Below are 26,316 nucleotides of genomic sequence, written 5' to 3'. Positions count from 1 at the left end.
CGTTTGCGCTTTCCTGCCCATGTGCAAGATTAACGCAAAAGGAAGCGGTAGTTGCCTACCGGCGATTCCGACCAGTGTGTGCGCCCTCCTCTCGCGGTCGTGTCGTGTCTGTCCAATTGGGCCTGGGGTTCGTTGACGAGCAATTTCTTATTAATTGCCAAAATTCGCGTGAGCCCATTGATGACGATGGGGTCCGTTGCTGCTCGGGGGGGGGTGGGGATGTGGTGGAAAGGAAAGGAAGGACGCAAGCGAGCCGAAAAATGAGTGTCGGGGTTTGCGTACGAAGCAGTAAACCGGGCGCCCAAATGTGCGTGTCTGGAGCTCTTTGGCCTCGGCTGGGCAATGGGTTCAAGAGCAGGGCAGCAGATTCGCAAATGAAAACCGGCCCTTGCCCAAAAAGCGACAGAGCAAGAGAGGAGAGCTGAAAGCAGGGCAACCGGGCAGCATCCCTAACCCTAAGCGGGCAGTCGTTTCGGAAAACGATTTATTACATTTTGCAATTTAAAGTATTTGGAGCGGGCCGGGTAATGGTGGTTGATTAGGCTAGGAAACATTCCATTTTTGGACAATTAGCGGCGTTTTCGCCTTGGTGATTGCGTCTATTGTTGATGTGCCACATTGATGATGCTCTTCTCACATTCCATTGTGATGTCTAGTTGAACTGTTGTGGGATAAAATGTAAGTCCCGCAGTACCAGTTTTCAATAAGCAACAGCTGCTACTAAACATCCTTAAATCGTAACGCCAACCGTTACTGGTTTTCTATCCTCGCATTCCGTTACACTGTTGGCAGCTAAGCCCCGGTACCAGCCGATGCATTTGTTATGAATGAAGTTCCGCTGCATTCCGATGCATTAGAAAGGAAGAGAAAACCAATTACAATCTCAGTGCATCAAGGCGCAGTGCACGATTTTCCCCTGATTTCCCGAACTGCAGCTGCATTAAACTCTCGCGCGCATGATCCTTCGAGGCTCGGTAGCTTCTCACTCGCTCACTTACTCATACCCGCATTCACACTGCCTCTCCCTATCACTCTCTCTCTCTCTATTGGCTAGAGCACCCTATGATGCAACTGCATCGTTGCACCTGTTTCGCCGGTTGCAAAAACGCATACACGCTCGTCTATCAAAATATGTATGTCCCTCGTGGCCGGGGTGGTAGATTTTTCGGGGCGGAGCATCCGTCTGCCCATCTAGAAAGGGAAGAGTCGTGAGGTGGGACAATCGTTACGCAAGAAAAAGGGAGAGAACGAGAGAAATGAACGAGAGCAAAAGTTCCTTCCCTGTGTGTGTATGTGTGCGTGTGTGTATTCTACCCATAATGATGGCATTTCCGAGTGCAACAGGTCTCGCCGCGTGCACGCTTGGTGCTGCAATTTGCAAATGCAATTTTCCCCGTTTTCCCCCTCCCTCGTGTTGTGTATGTGTTTGGTTTTGTGCTAGTGGGGTGAGGTGTGCATAGAGAACACCGAATAAAAGGGGTAAATGCAACAGGCACACAGCGAGTGCGATAAGGGTTCAAAGGACACGCGCATATGCTGTGTATGTTTTGCGGTCTGTCGGACACACACCGGCGCGCTCACCGAGACACAATGGGCTTTTCGGGCTGCATTTAAATTGCAACAGTTGGTCGTGGGCCCCGTGTTTGTGGGGTCTCTGTCGAAGCCGTCGACAAATCGCCCTTCGTTTTTTTTTTTGGCAAGGACCCGTCTGGATGCGTCCCCCTCCCACTCGCGTTCATTCTCTGTCGCTCGATCGTTATCGCGACCGCCGCTAAGGAACATTCTCACTTTCTCACTTTCCCTCTCTGTCTGTCTGAATTTCCGCATTATAACGATGCCGTGGGTGCTGGTTAGGTTGCACACAACAAAAGGGACGGTCTTCATTTTGATATCTATTTTGTACTGTTTCATCCGGAAGTATCCGTCCTTTTTGCGCGTATGAAGGGCATCCGATGCAAATACCCTGTGGTGTGCGTTATCAATTGACAATAAACGAGAGGTTAGAATGCATCAATATCAAAGTTCAATTTTAGTACCGATTTGACGCGTGAAATTAAGTAAAGATTAGTAAGTAATTGAATGTCTAACACCAGAACAAATCAATCGGAACGTATGAGCCGCGTAACTCAAAAGGCATATGACATTTGTATGACATTTGACACTTACAACGTGTATGCGTTTTTGCTAGGTTGTTTATACTACAACCTTTGAAATAAACATAGAGCGACAACGTCTCGCGCGACAAAAAGTAGCTCAAAATTTCATTACGCGTAGATCAAAGTAGCTCATGTTGCCCAATCAATCTACATGCTTTTTGTTTAAAAACCTAAAAAAAATGAGTTCAAATGTGTTTAAATTTATTTGTTTGAATTTTGAATAAGTCTGGCTCATAAACAAACTGGATAATTCGATTGTTTCGGACCAAGCAGAAATGTCGAGCGAGATAAGTATGTAGCTCTGTTTGCAAAACTGAGCTACTTTTTGTCGCGCGACAGCTCTGTCTGTCTACAATGACAGCTCTCTTTCATCACCTTGGAGCATTCCATAGTCCTGCAATTAGTCTATTGGCACCGATGTACTAAGATGTCTAGCTAATTTCTATGAGTTTAAACTGAGTCCTCTTTTGATATGCTAAAGATGTGATTTACTATAAAAATATCCATCTCATTTCCTTGTGGATAAAACTCCAGTGATTTATGGAATGCTCTTCTGGTCTGCAGACAAGGTGAACAAGTCGAAGTCCGACCACTTGGCGTCCCACAACGATGCAGCTTTTGAACGTTAACAACTCAACCACCCTCCCCCCCCCCCCCCCCACAACACTCCAAACATCGGCGAAAAAGCTTCCCCTTTCCTCTTTCATGAACCACCCCCGGTGGGATCCTTGGCCGTGTAAGCGCCTGTTTTGTTTTGCGCACAGATCACGCGGCATCCTCGTGGGTTGCCACGAGAGATGGCTCACCGTGCCGCAGCTTCGTACCGCACAAAGCATCAGCGCTGTTCGCCATCGCAATCCCGCCGATATGCACAAAAAAACGCGAATTTGTGGCCGTGTTTTTGTATTGTTGTTGCTGTTTGTCTACTACTACTACACTACCGACACAAACAAGAGATGAGATCGCGCTTGGGAAGCTTTGTAGCGTAGCGTACCTCCGGAACCGGTTTCCACGCGCAGCACCCCCTTTAAATTTCGCCATCGCGCGCCCTCACAGTGGTGGGGGTGAACTGCACAATCATCGCTTTAACTTTGCATCGCCGCTCTCTCCCGCTCCGCTGCAGTTTGATGCGCTTTAGGCGTGTTTGCGCGAGCGCGCGCACGGGCGCTCATTTGTTGGTGTGTGCGTCCACGCTTTGCCGGCAACGACGTGGGAAGCCTTTTTCGGACGGGAATTATTATTATTTGCATCGCAGCTTCGCTGACGGCTGCACGCGTATTGCGCAGAAGAGTGATTTGTTCGCAATTTTCTCCCGTGTTTGTGCCACTGTGTGTGTGTTCCGTACGACGACATATTTCGAAAAGAGTTTGATAATATGATCCTGCAAAACGTAAATAAAACATTCATAAGAGGCAACTGCCGGTTGCAGTGTTGTGATACGATATTACTTTGCCCACTACGGTCGTGCTGTGACCATCGTCGCTGCGTCAGCACTTTTCCCAGCACTGCTAGCTCCTCCCTGGCATAGTGTTTAATCTCCCGGCCCTGTGATTGCAATAGTCAGCAACTTCCTAAGCCGATGGTAGCGGTGTTTTATTAAAGTTTTCAACTAAATTAACCGCTCGTAACGTGAAGCCCTTCTAGAGTGGGTGCGAGTGTATGTGTGTGAGTGAGCGCGTACGTCACCAATACACGACGATGGTGCATTATGCGACGATTTATCACATCGCGTAGTGTGTGGCAAGTGCTGGCCGGATACATCAGCGAGCACAGCTCGAGCGATCGTTGAGCGGATTTTTGCTTACCAAGCCAATTAAAGCGCACCCTGCCGCTGCCGCAACCGTACGCCATTAGCGGACTCGACATTCCCGCGCCCAACTGTCAACTCGGCGCTCTGTGTGGCGTTATCGCGCGCTCACTAGTGTTGGTCTATCGTTGCGAAAGTGTGTACGCTTGGTTCGTTGCTCCCTAAGTGTACACACACACACACACAGGCGCGCTCGCACGACGGGGTTGGGATTTGGATTTAGTTACGGGTGTAGCGGGCACACACGGAGCACTAATAAAATTCAAACGACTGGTGCGGTCAGGCCCCGACCATCTCGGTTCGTTCCGTTCGGGCCGTCCACAGCACGTGTATTGGTGTCGCCTTGCGCTACATTCTGCCGTATCATCGTCTCCAACCGGTTGCAGCGCGCGCCATCACCGCACACAGGGGCCGCCACCAGCAGCAGTGAGTCTCGTGTGTTCGCGCGAACCGGTATAGTACACGTTGCGTGCCCGGTGACAGATACATTACTGCGTGCGTGTTCGGGTTGCTTGCGTGTAACCAATCGAAGAACGTTGTGAAATCAAAGTTCTTTTTCTCTCGGGCTTTAATCTAGCGAGTGCGAGCAAGAAGAGTACCATTGCTCATCTCAGTTCACCTGTTCCTCGGTGCTCCGAAGTATGACAGCTGTCAACTAAGTGACACCATATGGAAGATCAACTGGATTGTTGTGTTGTATGTAGAGTGCATCGCTACTAATGTACAATTACTAAGCGTTGAACTAAGCGAAAATGGAACCAGTCGCATACAGTTGAATCCATAATCACCGTTGGTGTCGTCCGCGTACGTAACACACGGCCCTCCCTCCGCACAGGCACTGATAAAACCCGCTCTAATGCACAATCGAAACCTTGCCTAGTGTGAACTACCAGTGAGTGTGCAAGTGTGTGTGTGTGTGTCTTCCTGCGATGGCCTCCGCCTGTTCGGTGACGTGTTTTTATTATTGAAGACACCCCTGGGCCATGCCGGCGCCTTAATGTAAACGGCAGCAGCAGTGACCTGGTTATTTTTTTTTTGCATTCAACCACTCCAGACGTTCACGCAGCGTTGTTTGTTGCTTCTGCTACAACATTGTTGCCCACTGTCCTTCGGAAACCAATCGCCGGTACCGTTTCTATCTCTGTTGTGGCTTCCACCCCACTTACGCTGTACCGCCCTACACACACTCACACACATATAGTCAGTGCGATAAGAGGTTGTGGCTGCACGTAACAGATACTTGTGGAGTGTTGAGCTTTGCCTTTTGCACTTGTCTCGACTGCTACAAAACACGAAAGCAGATACCGGAATTCGGAACCTTTACGGAAAGTTTTCATCCAAGGTTTGATGCACGTGTGTGTTGTTTGGTGCCGTTTGATTGTGCTAAAGCGAGTGACAAATAAACTGCCCGACCCCTATCCACGGTCACGTGTGTTTCCAATCAGATCGACTGTCGACAGCATTGGTCGGTGGGTAATATGGCCCAGCATCAGTATCAGCAACAGCAACAGCAGCAAACACAGCAGTACCAGTACCAACCGATATCGCAGTTCCACAGCCCCGGGGTAGACTATGGTCATTCGTTAGTGGCGACCGGTGCAACAGCCTACTGGTATCCCGGCGCAGGCCAATATCCCGACACGCATCAGGCCCAGAACGCTAGCAGTAGTTTCGCTAGTGGCAGCGGTAGAACGCGCAACAGTCGCCCTTACAGTAGAGATGGTCAGAATGAACAGTTCGCCTCACGTAACGCTTTTGTAACTTCGCCCAATCGTGTGTCTAGGTATGTCCAGAGGGTCGTTAGGTGCTAGTAAGAGCTAATACATCATGCAAGATGGCAGAGGATGTTATATAGGTTTAAGAATATTGAAGCAACAGATGCAATTCAATCCTATTTCTAATTCATCTTTTACCCTTTCTTCTACTTGCAGGTAAGCAATGAACAATTCTGGAAGCGAATGGACACGTCTAAGATAGGCCTACGCCATATAGATAGGCCCGAACGAACGCCCCACAATAGTGAATGGTTTTGTATTGAGCAACAGCTCCACCGTTCCCAATACCGAACGGGCGGGTGGCTGTTTGATCAGCTGTGAAGTAACCGGCACACCATCCGCGAACGTTCTTTATAGATTAGAAGAAGAAATAGCTCTTGGCAGCTGCTGCTGCTGCTGCTGCTGCACCCCACTTTCGCTATGAAGGGGTAGTTTTATTATGTGCCTTTAGGGGTGTCGCCGTTATCGTCTTTGCGAATTTGTAGCATTGCAAACAAAAACTGCGCTGCTAGTCGTCAGAAGCACGATGGCGCCAAAACGGTGGCGCCTTCGCGCAGATAGGCAGCAAAGGAGCGGAAGGATAGACGTATGACGCTCGCTGCTAATACAGTTGGCGTGGTCAACGTCGCTTTGCGCGCGATTAGCGGTGAAGTGTGTGCTAAGGAAATAGTTCAAAATTTTTCGGTACATTACTGAGTGCTTATCAAAGCGACCCAGGTAATCTGGTCGCTGCTACAGCTCTTTTTGGGACGACCGTCGTCTAGACGATGATGGGGTAGAGTACTGCGTCTATTCGATTGGTTGTTTTGCAGCATTAAGCGCTGTTCCGATTTGACAGAGTACAGTCCAAGTTTGTTTGTTCGCTTGAATGAATGGCAAATCGTGATGAAGTGCTGGTAAAGCGTAGTCAGCATTGTAAACAACAACAATCAAAATGATAAGTATTCGTTGCTGGTCACTACAGCTTCTGGGAGTAGATGCATAACACTGCAACGTGTTCACTTACAAAAAAGATGAACGCTACAAAGACACATGAAGAGCGGCAGGCGGTATTTGCTTAGGCCTGATCCCATTCCCTTACCTCGTGTACTTTCATCAGCCGGGCGTCGGTGCAAGATGTTTTTCAATGATGGCAGTTCATATCAGCCAGCTAGTGACGCGGGAAGCAGCAGCAGCTACCTTGTTGTCGGGTTCACCAATGGCCACGACAAACAGAAGGGAAAGAAAGAGAGACGCACGAGCATCGACGTACTTAAGTGATCGCGACTGGGGCAAAATCTTGCGGTGCGGGTTTCGCTTGGAAAGTGTGGTAAAGTAAACATTTGTTATCAATAATGTAACAATTTCTACAATTTCCGGGGTAGTCGTTGTCGCGGTTCCGCACACAAACACACACATATGTGTAAGATGCGAGGGCAACATCTGCGTGCGCGTGTAAGAGCTGGCCATAGCGAAGCGCCGCGACCCGACGAAGATGCCGAGGAGGACGCCAGAAAGAATCGCTGCGCAAGCGAGATCGAATGCTATATAGAAGCACCAGAAAAGCGACAGCGATGTGAGGAGAGTGGGCAAGCGGAGCAACACGGGCATCCATCAGTGGAGGATCGTCTGAAAGATTATGATTTCATTCATAAAAATATGCAACGGCTGAATTGAGTTAACGGCATTGGGAACATGGTAGAGGCCGTATGCTTAGGCGTCGGTTCCGGCAATGAATGAACGTGTCGGTGAGAGGCGGTAGCGAGTAGCAAGTGAGGGTGTGTACAAGATTTTTTAGCTCACTTTTTTTCACGTGCCCGTGGCATAACAGTGCGCTTACGCTGGGGTGCTGGGTAGTGGAAGTACCCTCGGCATCCATTGCTATTTCCTGTATTGCTTCACAGTGTGTCGTCTCAGACAAGAAGTCAAAATCCCAAAAATACACGCTCTGGCTGTCGTCCAATATGAACGTGTCTGTGTATTTGTGTGCTCTGTTGCATCTCAAACGAACCGCACTCTTGTCCCCGCAAACCTCCTCTCTGCCCAATGCATGCGATGCATGACGCTCAACATTATGACAGCAAATCATTGGGCAGGCCAAGAGGAAGCGTCCGTACGTCGGCGGCGGCTTGCGTCAGAGATTATTAAGAGGCATTAATTCTGCCGTTCGGAGTCGGCTCGCGGTTTTCTGACGCTGGCACGGCCAGGACTTTGGCTGTGCGCCGTCCGATTCTTCCACTGCAGCAGCAGCATCGTGCGATCGTTTTGACAAGAGCGAAAAACGTTTCAAATGAGGGTCTGGCTTTTATGTGCTCGTTTAAGGAGCTCCAACTCCACAGCCATACAATTCTAACGAGCTTCGTCACTGACTACCGAAGCAGGCGCAGCAGATCGGCTGAGCCTGTCGAAGTGCTCTCGGTATGAGAGGGGATGGGTGGGGGGTGGGGACTAGCAGGAAACGAAGCAGGAAGAACCTGCTACTTTAACGCTCGCCGAACACACTTAACACGCAGACAACATCGTCGTGGTGAGATTGTTTATTGCATTCTGAACCCGCTGAACTGCATTCCAATGAGTACAACTTGTTTTTTTTGTGTGTTTTTGTTTTTGGGCATGCCAGTTTTTGGCGCGAGTAAAAAGTGTGGATATAAAAACAAGAGCGGACGAAAGAAAGGGAACGAACACACGAGCGCACGCATCTCATGGGAACGCCTCGAGGCGACTCCGTATCGGGCTGGAAACGATTTATTTTAATTTTTGTTATGTTTGGGGCGGCTTCTTGGGTCGTCTCGTCTCTGCGGTAAGGATATCGAGCTGCATTATGATACGTTTGCAAAATAATGAAGTTTACGAAGTGATGGGGGTGAAATGTGTTGGAAAAAAACCTATCACTGTTTGTACTTTAGTACGTTATCGTTCAAATAGACAGTTGTGCGATTCTCTGCGACATCGATCTTCAAGTCCGGTGGGTCGCATATTTTGTCACTTGGGAATCCAGTAAGCCCAAATGTCAGATCTATTTGAAGTCTTAGATGACATTAAAATCATAAAACCGTTGACTACCCATTAGACCCGGATGGGCTTATAAACCGCTAAATATTGCCTGGCTGATTCACTGCATACAATCTCTCGCTATCGCAATTCACAAATGATGTATTGCAAAAGTTGTGCCGCTCGTCACCTCCAGTCACTCACTCCTCCGTGGCCACACACGCACGCTCGTGACTGCACATTGCTCGGTGCACTTTGTTGCAGCCCAATCGCGGGAAGGCATGGTGCAAGGGAGGACCTGTAGAGTGAGAAAAAAGAACCAGTTATCCAGCGCACAACAATGCGCCTCGTATGTCGCGACAATGTTTGCCTGCGAGCACGCTTGTTGACTGTTTTCGTTGTTAAATTTTTACCCGCTCTTCTGTCCGGTGTTGTTAAACTGAACTTAAAAATAAACGCAGACGGATGTGTGTTTACGTTGACAAATCGGCGAGCTGTGCGGGCGCAAAAGGCAGGAAATGAGGTCACCGATGAACGTGAGGGAAGAGCCGGGGGTGGCTATACGATCGACAAATGCATCGATACATCGCTGGAAAGAAGATGTCCCATGACCGGCTTGCGCTGTTCAGCAGCAGTGTGACCTCAAGCCGTACAAATGCAGCTTTTTTTTCGCTGTTGTTGTTTTGGTTTCGCTTCACCGATTCATTCACCGATCGGGTGTCGAAGCGGGTGGGGGTGCGTGTGTGTTATGCTAATAGAAAGCGCGATGCACCCAGGAAATGCAGTTGTGCACGGGCGACAATGTGCAGCGCATGATCGCAATCGCGCATTCGCAGGAAACGTGCGGAACGTTGATGACAACATTGTATGCATTGAGTGCGGGTGGTGGTTGGATGGATTGGGTGGATGGTGTGGGTGTAAGTGCTTTGTTATTTTACAACCCAGCGGAAATGCAATGATGAAAATAAATACAAAGATCATTGCATGTTCGGTAGCGCTTTGCTGAAGATCATTCCTGAAGATTATCTTGCAGGAACAGTGGTTCGCATTAGTTTAATATTTTAAACTATTTCAATGTATTTGAAGATTTTAAATGAAACCCATGTTGACGATCAAGAATCAAAAGGTCCGCTATTTAGACACTAAAACATCGATAATTATCGACCAAAATCGAGTGATTCTTGTACAGACTTTGAATGTGGGAATTGAACCATGTCTTACGTTGTAGAGTCCAGTGCCACTATTCAATAGACCATGGAGGCACATGACTGAATGGTGCTTATTATGCCTATATAAGCCACAGGCCTTCCATATCAGAATGGTTGCTTATCTGTGTCATACAGTAGCGTCTCTCAATTACACCACCGAACCGAAATGCATTGGGATATGGCGTGTAGACTCAGCAAAGAATCCTACTTTCTACTTATCGCCAAACGTCTCAACCGTGCACGGGACAGGAATGTTGGTTGTTTCAAATTGGAAATGAGCAAAAAGCGCCAGACACTCGAGACACAATCGCGTCTCCTACCAGCGAGACACCTCCTCGTCCAAGGCTTCACTTTCCACGCCCGATCGCGGTGACATCGTTTGCGGGCGTCGATGTTTGCGCATTCCACTCCAGCGTATGTCAACTTCGTGAAGAATGGGAGCCTGCGGGGAGAGCGGAGGAGGGCGGAGGACAACGTCTGACGACCTACCCGCGGCATTCCAGGCAACTTTGCCGCGTGGTATAGGTTTGGCCTTCTCCCCTTTCAAGCCATCCTTCGTTGGGGAACGACGCTTGTGTGCTGTGCGCACTGCGCATGTACAAAATCCTTCCATCCGCAAGATCGCCTGCAAGATCGAGCGGAGCAGTTTAGCAGTGGCAGAAGATGGTGGTTCAGCGAGCCGTCACGCATCTTGCGATAATGCGCCACTGTCTTAAGTGCACCCTCGGGTGCAATTCCAGTGCAAACACGTACATGACGGACGTATCAAACGCACGGTCCTTATTTTAGATTGTTGGGGCCTCAAAACATGCGTCTTTTACGTGTGTCGCTGCTCCAATCTCCCCTGCTCATCGACGATACCACGTCTCCTGAGGTAATTTCCCAAGTGTCAAGTCAGCGAGAGCTAATGTGTGTGTGTGTGGATTATGTCTGTCTTCCCGAGACCCCGGCTCCGACTCGACAGGGCGTGATGGGGACAGAGTTCCCACAGCTCAGTATCCCTGTCAGGGCCAAAATAAAGCAAAACTTTCTTTCCCGAACTGGTCTTGCTTTCTTCGGCAGAAACAGGGAACTTTATCAGGCGATTTATCGCCTTCCTTCTCAGCCGCATGCTCCGGTGCCTGTCTGGATCAGGTTTTTGCGCAACGCGAGGAAGGAGAACGAACTACGCGCTGCCGGGAAGGTTCACATTGGCATTCGTTTGTTCGTTGCCGCCGGGCTTTGCGATGTAACGGTTTCCCGCATACTTTCATCCATTCGGAGATCGGTGTTTTGGTGGAATTGCAAACTTTGCTTCGCCGTAGATGGGTTCGAAGTGATGGGCGCTGATTGTTGGCTGATCCTCCATACTGACCTAGTAGAGGTGTGTATGAATGGTAATGCGATGCATGCGATACTTGTGTATGTGTGTACCAAGTGTACAGTGTGTGGAATAGGCGTTGGATGTAGAACTTTCGGGTGAACACTATGCGGCGTACTAATCGCTGACACGTGACCAGTTTGGATCCGGCAGAGCACGAATGTGTTGCGCAAATTTAGAGAAGGCGGAAGTCCGTCCCCGTCCATCGATCTCGGTGACGAAACCGATAAGGTGTGTACAGATGTGTAATGGCTAAAATGGCTTTGCTCACGTTTGTTAATATAATGGGGTGTGTTCGGTCTGACTGCGACTGTGAAGATGCAAGGTATTAATCATAGCTCCACACATTTCCTGCAGGATTGGATTTAATGGTCGCGATGAAAACATCTGGTGACTGATGTTGAATTCCAAGTTCTTCTCTAGAACGCCGAATACTACCTACCCGATGCCGATCGTTCTGACGCATCGGATATGCCATCTCATGTGTGAACGGAATGGAAAACGGTGACTAATATTGGCAACGCATTGGTTGTTGGAATTCGTGCAGGAATGCAGCAATGGAGCAATGTTCTTGCGCTGGTGTTTGCTTATTTATGCAATTATTGCGCGTACTGACGTTACGCTTCCGGCTCGAGCGTTGGAATGCTCACCGGTCTTGTGCGGTGTGTATAGAGCTGCCTGGAGGATGTACTTAGCGCAAGAACCGAACGAGCACTTTAACTTTGCTGTGAGTACTCAACCGTGTGCACGGCACCTCCAATTAGGGAGCAAAGAAAGTTCATTAGCTGCTGTCGTCAATAGGAAGATGCGAGAGAATGCGAATGTGAACGGTAAATAAGTGAAAAGTAAACGCTCGTCGGTAACAAGGCTAAGGGTGTGTGTTCTGGGTAGAAAATGTACAACACTCCAAGATACACAACCTCGCGCAACATACGCTTTTAGTCGTGATCTGCACGATCCTCACACACGCGCGGGGCGCTACAGTGAAGATCGGAGTCTGACTCTTGGAATTCGGTAGATCCGTGGACGGGTCTGAAGAAACGTTGGAGGACATGTTGCGTCTCCTTCAAGTCACGTTTGCGGAATTTTCCTTCTCCCAGGCCAGAAAGGAACCAGCTCCAGAGACCAACGGGTGACAACGAGTGAGAAGATATCCTCTCCCACCCGCCCTGAGATCTGACCTGACCGCGGGAGCTGATCGTGCGAGACGACTCCCGGTGTGGAAACGTTTCGACCGAAATGCGGCGTCCTCTCGACGCTGAGAGATCCAAAGAAGTCATTATGCAAGATCGGAATCTTACGACACAGGGCTCAAAGGCAATGGTGGTGTGACCGTTGGAAGAGCGTCGGTTGCGTCTCGGCAATAGCCAGCAGAAGATGAACCGACACGAAGTGCCGGTACGGAAAGTGGGGTGAAATGACATCAACAGCCGCCGCACAAACAAGAAGCAATGCAGGCTCGCTTCCTCCCCACGCCGCATCGCAGTCTTAGTAGTATTGGCAATGAAGGGAGCGAGATGAAAGAGAAAAAAACCACAGCAGACGGGCTGAAGGGGTGAGGCGTTGAGATGGGCTAAGAAAGGGTGCAAGAATGGTGAGGGAAAAGGGAGAGAATGACGGAGAAAGTAGGCCGAATAGGGGGAGAAAAAGGAAAGCGAGAGAAAGAGAGTGAGAGAATGTATATGTGTGGAAAGCATAAACGACGATGTAGAACTATGCGATGGTTCGGTCGGTCTTTGCGCTAACGTTTGTCGCTGGGGCGATGGGAAACGCCACCCAGGGGCCCACAGTTCATTCACTTTCGGGTTTCTTTTCTGTCTTCGTTTGTTTATTTTTGTAACAACCTTTTCCACGCGGCAAGAATCGTGTGCAAGCGGCGGGAAGGCGGTTCGGTCTTGTGCCCTCTAGCGCAGATTTTCACCAACTAGCGGCTTCTGCCGCTCGATCAGTTGCCTGTCTCGATATTTTTCATGCGTGTTTGATGTTGTGATTTTTTGTTGTTGTGGAAGTTGAAGTAGCGGTTTGATGTGCAATTTTCGTTGCCGTTTTTTGATCGCACACAAGTTTCAAAGAATGGGAAGATGTTGGAGCTATCCCGTAGGTAGCACAAAGAACAGCGGGCGAGACGATTATCGTTCCATTCATCCTATCGGACGTCAAACATTGCTGCCAATTGCAATCTATGACCATCCTAGGTGGATCAACACACCAAGAAATAGGTCCCAAGAGGGCCCAAAAGATACCTGAACAGTTGGAATTTATTGGAGGTGTTTTTGGAGTCCGGCATTCGGCCGATGATGATTACCCTCCGGAGTAGGGTCTTTCAATCAAAGACCCTCATCTGCGAGATAAAACGTGCTCCTGTCGGTGCCTCTCGATACAGATATTCTTACCTATCCAACTCCAGCATAGATCAGGCAACGGTGGGAAGCACACTATACGCTGGAGAAAAAAAACCCGTTTCATTAGCCGATAAAATCGAACCGCACGCTATTCATAACCCGTTATGCGTTCAGCCCAATGGAATGCTGAGATGAACCTTTCCGAACCGGCTCGCTGGGGTGGGGACGAGGTGGCGCTGTTGACTCAGCTACCCAGACCCATCGCGAAGATCGATGCTCCAAGACCTCACAAGTCTAGACCCCCCGACAAACGAAGCAGCAAACGAGCAACTTCGTCGTGCTCTCGATCTTCTTGTCTACTTTTTTGTCCGAACAGCGAGATATTTCCATCGTATACTACCACTTCTTTGCTGCCGCTCGCTTCCTCTGACCGCGCGTGAAACCTTATCGGGAGAGAGAGGGCCCTAAACTGCCCACTTGCGCCTATGCTGCGCCCTGGGAGATGAATGAAACGAAAACAGTTAGGTCCCTATCATGAATGGACGCGCACGACTCCTCGCTGTTGCGCCGTTGCGAAATCTTTGCGCGTCAGCAACATCTCGAGATGACGAGGACGGGATGGTACCACACATGTTAATCGGAGCTCGGGGCCGCAGGGGATTTCAAGCGTCAATTCATAAAGCACCGCCAACTGTAGCACACTCTCTGGGCCCTCCACTTTATTTCCCCTTCGCTTCTTTACCATTGTGCGAATGTGTCATTTTTTCATCTCTCTTTCTCTCAGTTTTTTATTATTTGCACAAATATGTCTACCATCCCGCGCCAGTCCCCCACATACGCTTGCCACAGAGCGCACTCCATCCGTCCGCATTAGTGGTGGGTCTTACGATTCATTTCAGGTCAGGAAATGCCGGAGTAAGGTGCGAGTCTGTCGGAATCGATTTTGAACCGACGGTGCAGCGGGTGAGCTTGGCCGGAGTCGGAATCAACCCGTGGGTTCAATTTTCCAGATATTGAACCTACTTTGACCCGTTGCACCAACGGGCCGGAATCGCTTATGCTTTCATGCACCTACCGGGATCGTTGTAGCTACTGAACCTACTTGTCCCTGTTGGGATGTCTCCGGGTCCAGTAGGTTCGGGTCGACCCGCCCATCACTAGTTCGTATGCCTTGTTGCGTGTGCCTTTCTCCCAGCATCTCCTATCTGTCGGTGGGTTGAATGTGGCTGGAACAGACCCCACAAGCGACATGGATGGTCGCCGATCTTCAACTACCACTCGAAACGGATGTGCCCAGCCTCCTTGGCAGGAGGGAATGCGCGAACGATCTTTCTCTCTACTGATGGTGAAAGAGTAGCGCAAAAAGTACGAGCTATAACGTTTTGCACACACATTGAGACTCATTCCCTTGGGCGGTGTAATGTTGCTCGCGACCTCCCCTAACGTTTCCTTTCGCACGGCAAACGCTCACGTATAGAGAGGCAGAGAGAGAGACAGAGAGAGAGAGGATAAGAGATGGAGAGAGGGAACGCTCAAGCTCGCCCTACGCCATCCGGCTCCGGATCGCGATCGGCCATTCTTGCTGTGAGTGTGGGCCACTTAATACTACAATCGTGTTGCACATTCATCGTTCGTTAGTGACCGTGCGTTGTTTGTGTGGTCGTCGTGTGTATTGAGAGTTTGCTTCCGGTTTTGATGGCCGGAAGCTCGACGATTTTTTTTCCAAAGTTTGCCGCGGTAAAGATCTCCATACCGGGAGTAGGGGCCCCACTGTCGGAGCTGGGGGTCGGATGAGCAGGCTGCCGAGCTCAGTGCCTTTCCGTTGGTGTTGGTGACTGTGACTCCTATGGATCGTGTTGCGTTATTTTGACGTGTTATTTCCGTACCTTTTTCCTCTTGCAGTACAACGGCCAAAATCGTCATCAGTGGTATACCGCAGCACGCCAAGTTCGACGATATCGAACCGTTGCTGAAGCCGTACGGTAAGGTGGAGCACTGCGAGGCAGGCACCAGCAAAGATCCCAACACGCAGACCGTCCATATTACCTTCGAGAACCACGACCAGGCACAAAGGTAAGTCCCCGGAACACTTAGTCTATTAGTTTGAGTTTGTCTAACGCTTTTTTCTGCCATTTTGTTTGCAGGGCGGTGGCTGGACTGAACGGTGTGGACTTTGACGGTTCGAAGCTGCTGGTGGAGCTGTCCGATTCGAACAAACAGGCGCGTCGGGCGCAGCGCAACCGATCGCAGTACGGCGCAGGGATGCCGGGCGGTGGTGGCCCCGGTCGTCAGACCGACTTCCCGCTGCGCGTGCTGGTGCAGAGCGAGATGGTCGGTGCGATCATCGGCCGGCAGGGTAGCACGATCCGGCACATTACTCAGCAGAGCCGGGCGCGCGTTGACGTGCACCGGAAGGATAATGTCGGGTCGGTCGAGAAGGCGATCACGATCTACGGCAACCCGGAGAACTGCACAATGGCGTGCAAGAAGATCCTGGAGGTGATGCAGCAGGAAGCGAACAGCACGAACAAGGGCGAGATATGTCTGAAGATCCTGGCGCACAACAACCTCATCGGGCGCATCATCGGCAAGAGCGGGAACACGATCAAACGGATAATGCAGGACACGGACACGAAGATCACGGTCAGCTCGATCAACGACATTAGCAGCTTCAACTTGGAGCGCATCATCACGGTGAAGGGATCGATCGAGAACATGTCCAAGGGTGAGAGTCAGATCAGTGCCAAGCTGCGCCAGAGTTACGAGAACGATCTGCAGGCGCTCGCACCGCAGACCATCATGTTCCCAGGCCTGCACCCGATGGCGATGATGTCGACTGCCGGCAACGGTATGGGCTTCACCGGCCGTACCGCTGGTGCGACGGCCAGTGCCAGTGGCAGTGGTGCCACCGGCATGTATCCGGGCTCGAACTTCCCGATGTACCAGCCGCCGGCCGGTGGCCCAGCTGGGGTGCCACCCGGCTCAAGCGAAGTACAGGAGACGACCTACCTTTACATCCCGAACAATGCGGTCGGTGCGATCATCGGCACCAAGGGGCTGCACATCCGGAACATTATCCGGTTTTCGGGCGCGTCCGTGAAGATTGCGCCGCTCGAGGCGGACAAGCCACAGGAGCAGCAGACCGAGCGTAAAGTTACCATTATCGGCACCCCGGAGGCCCAGTGGAAGGCGCAATACCTGATCTTCGAGAAGATGCGCGAGGAGGGCTTCGTGTCCGGTACGGATGATGTTAGACTGACGGTCGAGATCTTCGTTCCGAGTGCACAGGTAAGAGAAGATCGGAGCAGCAGGCCCATAGGAAGGTTCTAAATATTCGTTTTTCATTGCTGCAGGTGGGAAGAATCATTGGCAAAGGTGGCCAGAACGTGCGGGAACTGCAGCGCGTTACTGGCAGCATAATTAAGCTGCCCGAACACACGGCCAGTGCGCCTGTGGACGAGGAAACAACGGTCCACATCATTGGTCCATTCTTCAGTGTACAGGTAAGTTAGCAGTTAGATCAATAGAACCTACCGAGAACCTCTCGCCAACTATTTTGGGATAATTAATCGATTGAGAAGATTCATTTACGCGAAGCAAGAAAGGTCATTCGAAACTATGAGTTATTCACAATCATCGATCAATGAATCTTGAATTTTGATACTTGATACTTGATCCTGAATACTTGATTCTTCAATATTGAATATTGATTCTTGATACTTGATTCTTAATTCTTTAATTTTGATTCTTGATTCTTGATTCTTGATTCTTGATATTTGATACTTGATACTTGATTCTTGATTCTTGATTCTTGATTCTTGATTCTTGATTCTTGATTCTTGATTCTTGATTCTTGATTCTTGATTCTTGATTCTTGATTCTTGATTCTTGATTCTTGATTCTTGATTCTTGATTCTTGATTCTTGATTCTTGATTCTTGATACTTGATACTTGATACTTGAAACTTGAATCTTTAATCTTGAAACTTGAATCTGAATCTTGTAAGTTGGATCTTCAACATTGAATCTTGAATCTTGAATCCAAAATCTGAATCTTGTACCTTTATCTGAATCTTGAATCATGAATCTGAATCTGTAGACCAATGAATCTTTGGAATTGTTATAAAATATCTTGAATATTGTCTTAAAATATAATTTGAAGATTCAAGAATTTGAAATATGTTTATGACTCTTCGGATATTCCGATTCAAACTGGGATCCTCCTTTCAACACCTTTCAAGAGTATTAACTATTAAAATCCTGAATAGTGAAAAATCCCATGTTCTCATTCAAGACTAAAATTCGTTGTGAATCGCGATTCTCAATCAGACTTCACCAACACTGTTGTGATAAGTAAATATGGAAGTTAATCCTATACTAATCCTTACTCTCGCCAACACGAACGCAGTCGGCACAGCGGCGTATTCGTACGATGATGCTGGCCACGAACCCACCGCCGGTCACCAAGCGACAGACATCGCAGAAGGCGAAGGACCAGACGACGGGAGGAGCAACGACGCCCGCTGCCGGTGCAACTGCAGCCACTACCACTACAGCCGCCGTCACGACGACACCTCCCCAGCAACAGTCGTCCAGCACAAATGCGTAATCAAAATGTGGTCGTCCTGAGCCGCCAGAAGATGAAGGTCGAGAGTGAGCAGAGAAGCGTGGTAACGGTACCGACGGCAAGAGTAGCAATAGTAACACCACCACAACTACTACCATCATCATTATCATCATCCTTATCATCATCCTCATATTTTGTACGATTATCCTCTACGGTAGGAAGGTGTGTAGAACGGGAAAAGAAGATAAAATTTGATGCGCGGAGTGACACAGCCGGTGTTTAGTGTCCTCTACGCCAAGAGAAGAAGAGAGAAAGAGAAAATACCTATAAGAGGATGGGTCGCGCGGGCCCCAAAGAGGAAGGGATGAACAACCACACACCATTAAGCCAAATACATCACCAATAGTAGAACTTGCAATAGCCCCTAATATCCCACCAGCAGACAGAGCAGACGGGAAACCCCATAGTTGTTCATGTGGCGAGGCAGGAAGCGCGCTTAGGCAGTCTAAGATTGGTCTCGGAGGTACAGAAGCTTCCTGGCTGTATAGATTTTTCCTACGACCATCGCTTTGCTGCACGTCACACCCTTGTTTTTTCCATATATTAGCTTGTAAATGTTGTTATATTTACCTCTATTACTATTTTGCCCCAGTTCCTTTGTTCGCATACGCAGCATCCCCCTTATGCAATAGTTAAAGCGAGGTTTATGCGATCCTTCCCAAGGGAGGATCTTACCGTTAGCCTCTTTAAGCTGGAGGTGGAGTTCTCTTTACCCCCTCCGATCGATCAACTACTACTACTACTACTACTACTACTACTACAGCAAACCATAATCAAAATAGCCAACCAATCTAAGTCTTAGATTCCGCCCAGTAGCAACAACGCGTCAGATTATCAATCCAACCATTTCCTCAACAGGTACCGGAAGCGAAGGAGAGAGAGATAAGGAGAAAGAAGAAAATAGAAGTACGTTACACATTGCAAAATCGTTTGTGGTTGGGTAGTGAGACGATAGCAAAATCCCGTAAAACATCCCGTCATGATAAAATTCGTGACCATATACAACATCATATGGGAGTGACCGCGGACGATCGGTGAGTCGTTCCCGATCGTACGCCGGAGAAGAGAAGAAGATGAAAAAAAAACAAATAGGAAACGAGTTCAACATTCAAGCAAAGCACTTTCAATGGTATGTACTAATTCATATGAAGAAATAGATTATAAGAAGCGTAGCCAGTACGAAAATCGTCTTGCGTGCGTACAGACGCAGCAATGCAGAAACATGCGGAAGCGGAAGGAGCGTTTCATCCTAAAAAAACCCCATGTACGGGCTAACCGGGCAAGAAGAAGAGTGCTCTCTTTGCTCGGCTTGCCGTACTAAATTCGATTTAATGATTCAACCCATACTCTAGAAATAGCAAACAATCGGCAAATGGTGTCAACCTCTACCAACCTACCAAGCTGGCGTGTTTGTTGTTTTGCGCGTACATAATCCAGCAGCGTGTTTTGAAAAGAGCAAAATGGTGTGTTGCCCCCAAAAGCAAAGCATGCAAAACGCAACGTTTAAAACATTCCTACGAATTTTTCAACGAATGCAAAAACTACTGGCCAAAACAAAGAGAGAGAGAGAGAGATTGCGTCAAAGTACTAGATCGGTTGAGCGCGTTGATTGAATGGAGTTCCTGAAGCCGTACGTCCCGGGACAGCAGCTAAAGGAGAAGAAACTGTTAGCTGCCGTTTCTCCAAACATAAATCCACGCAAAATAGTACGCCAGTACGTAACGGGCTAGAGCCGGAAGCAACACAAAACGTAAAGCCAATGCCGTGTAAGGTACTTCGATTAAGCTTGTTCAAAAACGTGCGTTCTTTTGCTAATTTATTCAGTTGATGATAGGACCTTGCGTTATCTATTGTGTGAGTCTGCGCCACACGCTATCCTGTAAAAACGCGCAAGAGAAATGGGTTTGCGCATAGAGTGCGCGAGTGTTGTGGATTTGTATAAGTTGATAAGTGTCGGACGAAGGGGGATATGTTTTTGGTCTTTTGTCTTAAACGATCGCGCAATGAGAGATTTAAAACTTTAGTATGTAAATGGTCTTTTTTTGTTCAATCTTAGATGAGTTCGTTTTTAAGGCAAACGAAACTTGCGCGAAAGGATATATGTGTGAGTGTGTGTGTGTGTGTATGTGTGCGATGAATGTAAGTGTTTGTGTGAAAGAGGATTGGCGCCCTGACACCTGAGATGTTAGACCGGCCGTATGCGTGGAGTGACTGCGTTAGAGAACTAGTTGCAGTGCGCTAGAGGATGTAGTAGCGAGCGAGGTACAAAAGGCGACAAAACAGAGTATTAACCTAGGAGGAGAGAAAGATTTGTGCGCGCAAAGGCAGAATTTTTCGTTCGTACTGGGGGATACATGATGATCCACCCCGTGGTTGTTGTTTTTACAAAGTTCCTGCTGTGGGCGGACTTTTTTTTACGCATAGAAAAACAGCCGCGATCAGCCATGCCACTGCCGCCATGCCAATCCCCCAGTAAGGGGGGATTTGGATGGATGATCTGCTCGACTCATCTGCGTTGGTTGCATTTTTGGCATCGCAGTTTTTACTTGATTACTGCATTCGCTTCGCCCACTGCTTCAGCGGAGGGAAGGACAAACCGTGCGGGACGGACGGACACCGTTGCCGCAGCTGCATCGAATATGCTAAGCGCCGCTGCCCTTCCCCTTTCGTGCCGGGACGGGTTGACCAAAGACTATCGGATAAAAAACGATGATGATGTGAGTGTTGTTTTGCTGAATACCAATGAGACAGATGGGCAACGGGTGGTTCCGTTTTTGGGATGGTAGACCGGACGAACAACGCTTCCCTGTCGGAACAACTTCAACCAGCCAGGAGTGTAACTCCCTCCCGGAAGCAAGTTGTCACAGCGATGTCTGCCCCCAATACCCTAACCCTCAATTTCTAACTATCTATGGTGAAGCAGGCAAGCTTGCAGCGATCAAGTAGACACTACAAGCAACCAAGACAGATGCTGGCTCTTTTAAAGTTGCCATCAGAGAGGGAAAGACGAGCTATTAAAGAGAGATACAAAGAGGTGCGCCCTGGAGGATACAAACCGCAAAATAAATCGTAGAAGATAGCTAGGATGATGTGGCGATGAGGCCTCCCTTTTTGATTTTAGAAGCGCATAAGATGAACCAAGGTTCTGCGAGGCGTGTGGCGTGTGTGGCGCCTCTGGAGCGTCCCGACAAACACACGCCCTTGCCCGAGAACGAATCTGCCCCTTAGAGAGAAGCAACGGATTGTGAACCGGGCATGCCTTATTAACTATTTATTACGAAAACACGTTAAGCGATGAGCATAAGTGCTTGTATGTGTGCGTGAGTGAGCAAATGTGTGTTTGGGATGTAAGTGTATATGTGTGTGTTTGTATGTATAGAGGAACGTCGGAAAACAGGGGAGGAAAAACGCGACGATACGAAGCTGCGCGCGGCCACATTGAAACCAGCCAAATCCATCCATTCTCTTGGCGCGTCACGTTGCGTGCCGACCACTGCCGCAAACTTCTCTTGGTTTCCAAACTCCTTTCATATCAGAACCATGAGCAGGAAGCGAGAAACCCGGGGACAGAGAGAGAGAGAGAAAGAAGAAGAAGAAAAGGAAGAAAAAACTACAAACCCATTACCTCAGGCAGAAAGTGCATTACACTTGGGGTGGAACATTCTTCCCCACCCTGGGGGGAAACCGTTTGCGCACGTGCTGATATCCCTTGCGCGCGATACAAGGAAAAGCAACGAATTTGACCTCTCTTACCTCAAGCGAGTAGAAGGCGCCGCCTTCGCCGCGTTACAAAATATAGGCCACCGAGCATTTATTGCTGAGCGCGCCCGACGCCCGCCTGTTACTGGCGATCGTGTGTGGTGCAGTTTAAATTTGCTACCGGAACCTCCACCCCGGGGTTAGCCCCGGGGATTGTGGGCGAAATTCAATTTGCAACTAGTTCCCGATTTTCTTTTTTAATTCTCCCCACCCCCCGCCCCCTTATTAAATGTAGAATGTTATCGTAATGTGCTAAAAGTTAAAGAATGTTCTTTCTTTTTTTGTAACACGTGTTTTGCGGGAAGAGGTTATGATGCCTCCCGCAAGCAGCCACGCACGTGTTGGTTCTGTTTGACTATTGTACACTATTGTAAGCGCTAGTAGCCAGGAGAGAGGGTGCCGCCCGTCATCCTCGTCGTTTTGCTTAACTTATTGTTGAACGAGGAGTTGTAATAGTGTGCGCATTATAGGCGTAAACTTGTTGAGATTGTTGTGCCCCTTACTAAACATCCCTTAGTAGCCTTATTTTATGCCTGTTGACTCCTCCGTTTTTTCCCACAATCTTTGAATTAATGGCTGTTTATTTCCTTACCCGTACCTCATCCTCCATCCGCTCGTGCTGCCGTCGCTGCTGTGAATGTTTGTTTGTTTGAGTAGGTGTCTACGGGGCATTTGTTAACCCCGTGTAAGCGAAGTACCTCAAATCACACGGCACGGAAGAGTGGGCGGGAGCTGGATGGATGTGGAAAGGTAAGCAGAAGATATATAATCAAAATAGTTTTGTTTCCTTGAAGAACTTTTTTTGTAGCTCTGAAGATGTTTTGTTTGTTTGTTTTTTTAACATAATATGCATAGTCTTTCTAATTATATTTACACATCCATACATACATACTCATTACAACACCCCGTACCTTACTTATCCCCCCCCCTCCCCCCCCCCCCCCCCCAGCACTACTACTACTACTACCGAATCTTCCAACAATAGTTTAAACCGTCGCTAACGGGCGAAACGCAAACAGGAGAAAACCGATAAATCACGGGCTAACTAGGTTTATAACTTCTCTTTTTTTTGTAACAAAAGCATACAAAGTTTTCAATTCAGCTAATACATGGTGCATCGCCGGGAAGTTTAAAGAATAACGCATTATGCTTATAATTTGTAACATATCTTGTAATTCGGGAAAATATTGTTTTAGAGCATTCATTTCTTTTTGTAGTATGTTTTAGTGATAGTGAAATGAAATCGGGTTAGACGTGGGCACTTGGCACATATGCTCAACATTGGAGGAAAATTATCACGCACGCTTCATGCGTGTACCACAAGTTTTGGCTACTCGTTTTGGTGGAACACAACATTTGAATTTCGGAATCTATCGTGGCGATATTTAAACGCACACGGAAGAGACAAAAATGAAGCATATACACACATACACATGGCGCGGTTGGCGCAGGTGGAAAAATTCTAAAGGCAAACCCAAACTAGAAAATCAAACCTCGAATGAAGCTCACAAACCAAGGGTAGAGTTAGAAAAGTGTCGCTAATGTAGGAAGTAATCTTGTACACAGGAACATCGCTTGCGTGTCCGCAAAAGCTGTCCTAATATAGTTCCGATAAATGTGAAGAAATATATATAGAAAAGGACAGTGCTATACACATGGTGTTCGCTACCACTCACCACTTGGCCCAGCATACATACATCGGAGCGGCAAAACCATATTCCAAATCAACTGAAAATCTTGCACTACAAACACAAATACGCGATTCAATTTAGGCAAAATGGGATGAAAACCTGCAGCAAAATATCCTCCTTACTTATCTAATCTAAAACTCGTGTGCTTGTAATAGTGCTTTCACAACAAGAAAGGTTGCAGAAAGCGCAAGGAAACCTATAAAAGAAAGCATTTCCTACGGAGAAGAAACAACACGAAAACACGCAAGAACTAAGTACTAAACACAGAAAGAAGAGAGAAAGAAAAACACACATACTAATATACAAGTACTACTACCGTTGGACTGAGAGAGCAGGACACGCGCCGTGTGAGAAAAAGAAAACCAAAAGAGTGAAACAAACAACTAAAAAGAAACTGAAACGTGTGACGTTTGTTCGTTTTTTTGTCTACTATTTATAATGGTGCGCGTGTACAACGGGCGCTCGAGTTCTTTGGTGCAAGTGAATAGGTGGACATTTTGTTGGACAACGGCACGAAGTAGGCGGCGCCATGTTGCGCCATGGGTGGTGAAATCAGAATTGTATGTTGAGAGGCGCCAGCACATCGTTGTACACGGAGGACCCGAGATCGTAGCAAGTATAAATAAGAAGAATTCGTAGAAGCAGCGAATGAAGTTGGCAAGAGATAAGAAGAAGGTACGCAAGAGGACAAACAGTAAACAAGAGAGACAAAGTGACTAAAATCAATTGTTAGATTTTTTTATTATATATATTATATTGAAAATATATTATATATACACATATTTGAGGAAGGAGAAAACAAGACAAAACAAAACGCAGGAGAAAAAAAAAGATGAAATGAAGATACGGATCTTATGGAGTAAACAAAAAAAAAGTAAGATGGAGGCCATCGTTTAGCTTGGACAAAGCATTAAGTATATTAAGAAGTGGAGCAGGACAAAGTGCGACATTCGTGAGGAAGAGTGTGAGTGAGAGAGAGAGAGAGACAGATGACATCGGTTCGCTTTATTAAGTATTGATTCATTTCGGAGACGAAGGTACAATCGAGAAGAAAACAAAACAAACAAAATCGTACAGTGTGTGTTGTTCCCTTTTCGCCCATCAGCAAGGGCGTGGTGTTTTGAACAGTGCGTGTTGCGCGGAGAAGAAACGAGAGTAGAAAGAGTGAAGCAAAACAAGCAGATGATATTTAGCTAACAACTTTAATATTTATTGAAAATACTAGAGGCTATAATATCGTTGAATATTGGTAAACAAAGCGGAACGGAACCCAAGGCAACGCGAAGGGTATGGCGGACTTGAAGAAGATGGCGTGAACTTGAACTGAGAACTGAGTTAGGAAGGAAAGTGTTTCGTTGCAAGTGCAAGTGTGCTCGCTGTGTGGAGAAGAAGCGTTGACCGAATGTTGCTCGCTCACCACTCACCGCTCAGGCGAGTTGTTTGGAAATGGTGTAAAAGCTGGAATCTTTAGCTGAGACAACAAACAACAAAGAGAAAACATCGCTCCCATTTGTTTGTTGCTGTCCAGCGGAACAGCTCTGCAGAACCAGTTGATGAACGCGTGTGTTGGTGATGTAAAAATTATTTTATCTTTAAACTTATCGAACACCGAGTGCCACTTAGTAGTTGGTAGTGAACGAATTTCGCCCGCGAGATGGCGCTGCGTTATATTAATGCATCACCACTCAATGCGACTCAAAGCGACTCAAAGCGGTACATATCGCCGAACAACGTACTGGAGAGCAAGACAGAGAGAGAGAGAGAGATAGAGAGAGATAGAGAGAGAGAAGAGAGCGAAAGAGAACACAGAAAAATAATCAAACTCTCTGCAAAATGCTCCGCTCTGCAGTGAAGAGCAATGTACACGTGTAAGTTTAGAGTGTACTTGGGTTGTAACGAAAAGTGCGCAAAGTGTGTTGTTTTAGTATTTTCAAGTGTTGTGATATGACGAGGCATTTAGCTTTCGAAGGTGTGTTTTGTTTTTTTGTTGGGTTAAATTTAATGTTGTTCGGAATTCAGTCTTGTTTTGGTGATGTTTGTTTTATTTTTGCGGTACACGATGAAAAGTCTTCCCAATACGGGGGAAGTAAGAAAAAAAAACACATTCTTCTTGGCCAGTGTAAGAAACAACGTAACCTTTTTAGCACACTCACACACTGTTAATTAACTTTTCAATCTTTACCAAGGACGCTGTTAAAAACAGTCCTTAATTCTTTTTTTTTTCAATGGTTCGGATGTAAACCGAATAATTTATCTGGAAGTCACAACCATGAACACTTTTTTAACCATGCCCAAATCACACACACACACACAAATGCCAACACAATCGATCAGAACGGACAATTTCACCAACGCCTGTCTCGTTTCACACGCCTATAGAGAACATATATTTTTTAAACACACAGTTCTGGTGTGCTACAGATTCATGCTTCCTGGAAATCTGGTACAAAAACAACCCGCAACAGTACAAAAATGACGTTTGTTTGTTTTTTTTTTTCGTGCGAATTTAATAATTCCACGCCGCTCGCCGTTACTGACAAGACGACAAGATGATGGAATCCGTTTGGATTTCCCTTTTTTTTTACATTGCAACAATCACTTGCAGAGAGGATGAAGGATCCG

General features: G+C 47.7%; 1 protein-coding gene across 9 annotated transcripts in view; it reads left to right on the top strand.

Annotated features, from left to right (window-relative positions):
* LOC121600288 (insulin-like growth factor 2 mRNA-binding protein 1) overlaps nt 1–19,494 on the top strand; it is a 56,890-nt gene extending 37,396 nt beyond the window's left edge. For 8 of the 9 annotated variants that reach the window (XM_041928741.1, XM_041928740.1, XM_041928744.1 and 5 more), the window contains 4 exons: nt 15,521–15,691; nt 15,763–16,906; nt 16,972–17,121; nt 18,026–19,494. In XM_041928741.1, the coding sequence (XP_041784675.1) occupies nt 15,521–15,691; nt 15,763–16,906; nt 16,972–17,121; nt 18,026–18,226 (1,666 nt within the window). In that variant the 3' untranslated portion in view covers nt 18,227–19,494. Of the gene's footprint in view, nt 1–3,425; nt 5,747–15,520; nt 15,692–15,762; nt 16,907–16,971; nt 17,122–18,025 lie in introns of those variants that run through there. The other variant, XM_041928736.1, reaches the window with a different exon arrangement.
* The last annotated feature ends 6,822 nt before the right edge of the window (nt 19,495–26,316 follow it).

This window comes from Anopheles merus, chromosome 3L (genome assembly GCF_017562075.2).
Source record: "Anopheles merus strain MAF chromosome 3L, AmerM5.1, whole genome shotgun sequence".
Taxonomy (NCBI): domain Eukaryota; kingdom Metazoa; phylum Arthropoda; class Insecta; order Diptera; family Culicidae; genus Anopheles; species Anopheles merus.
The sequence above is the reverse complement of the archived record's forward strand: the minus strand, read 5'-3'. Positions and strand labels throughout refer to the sequence as shown.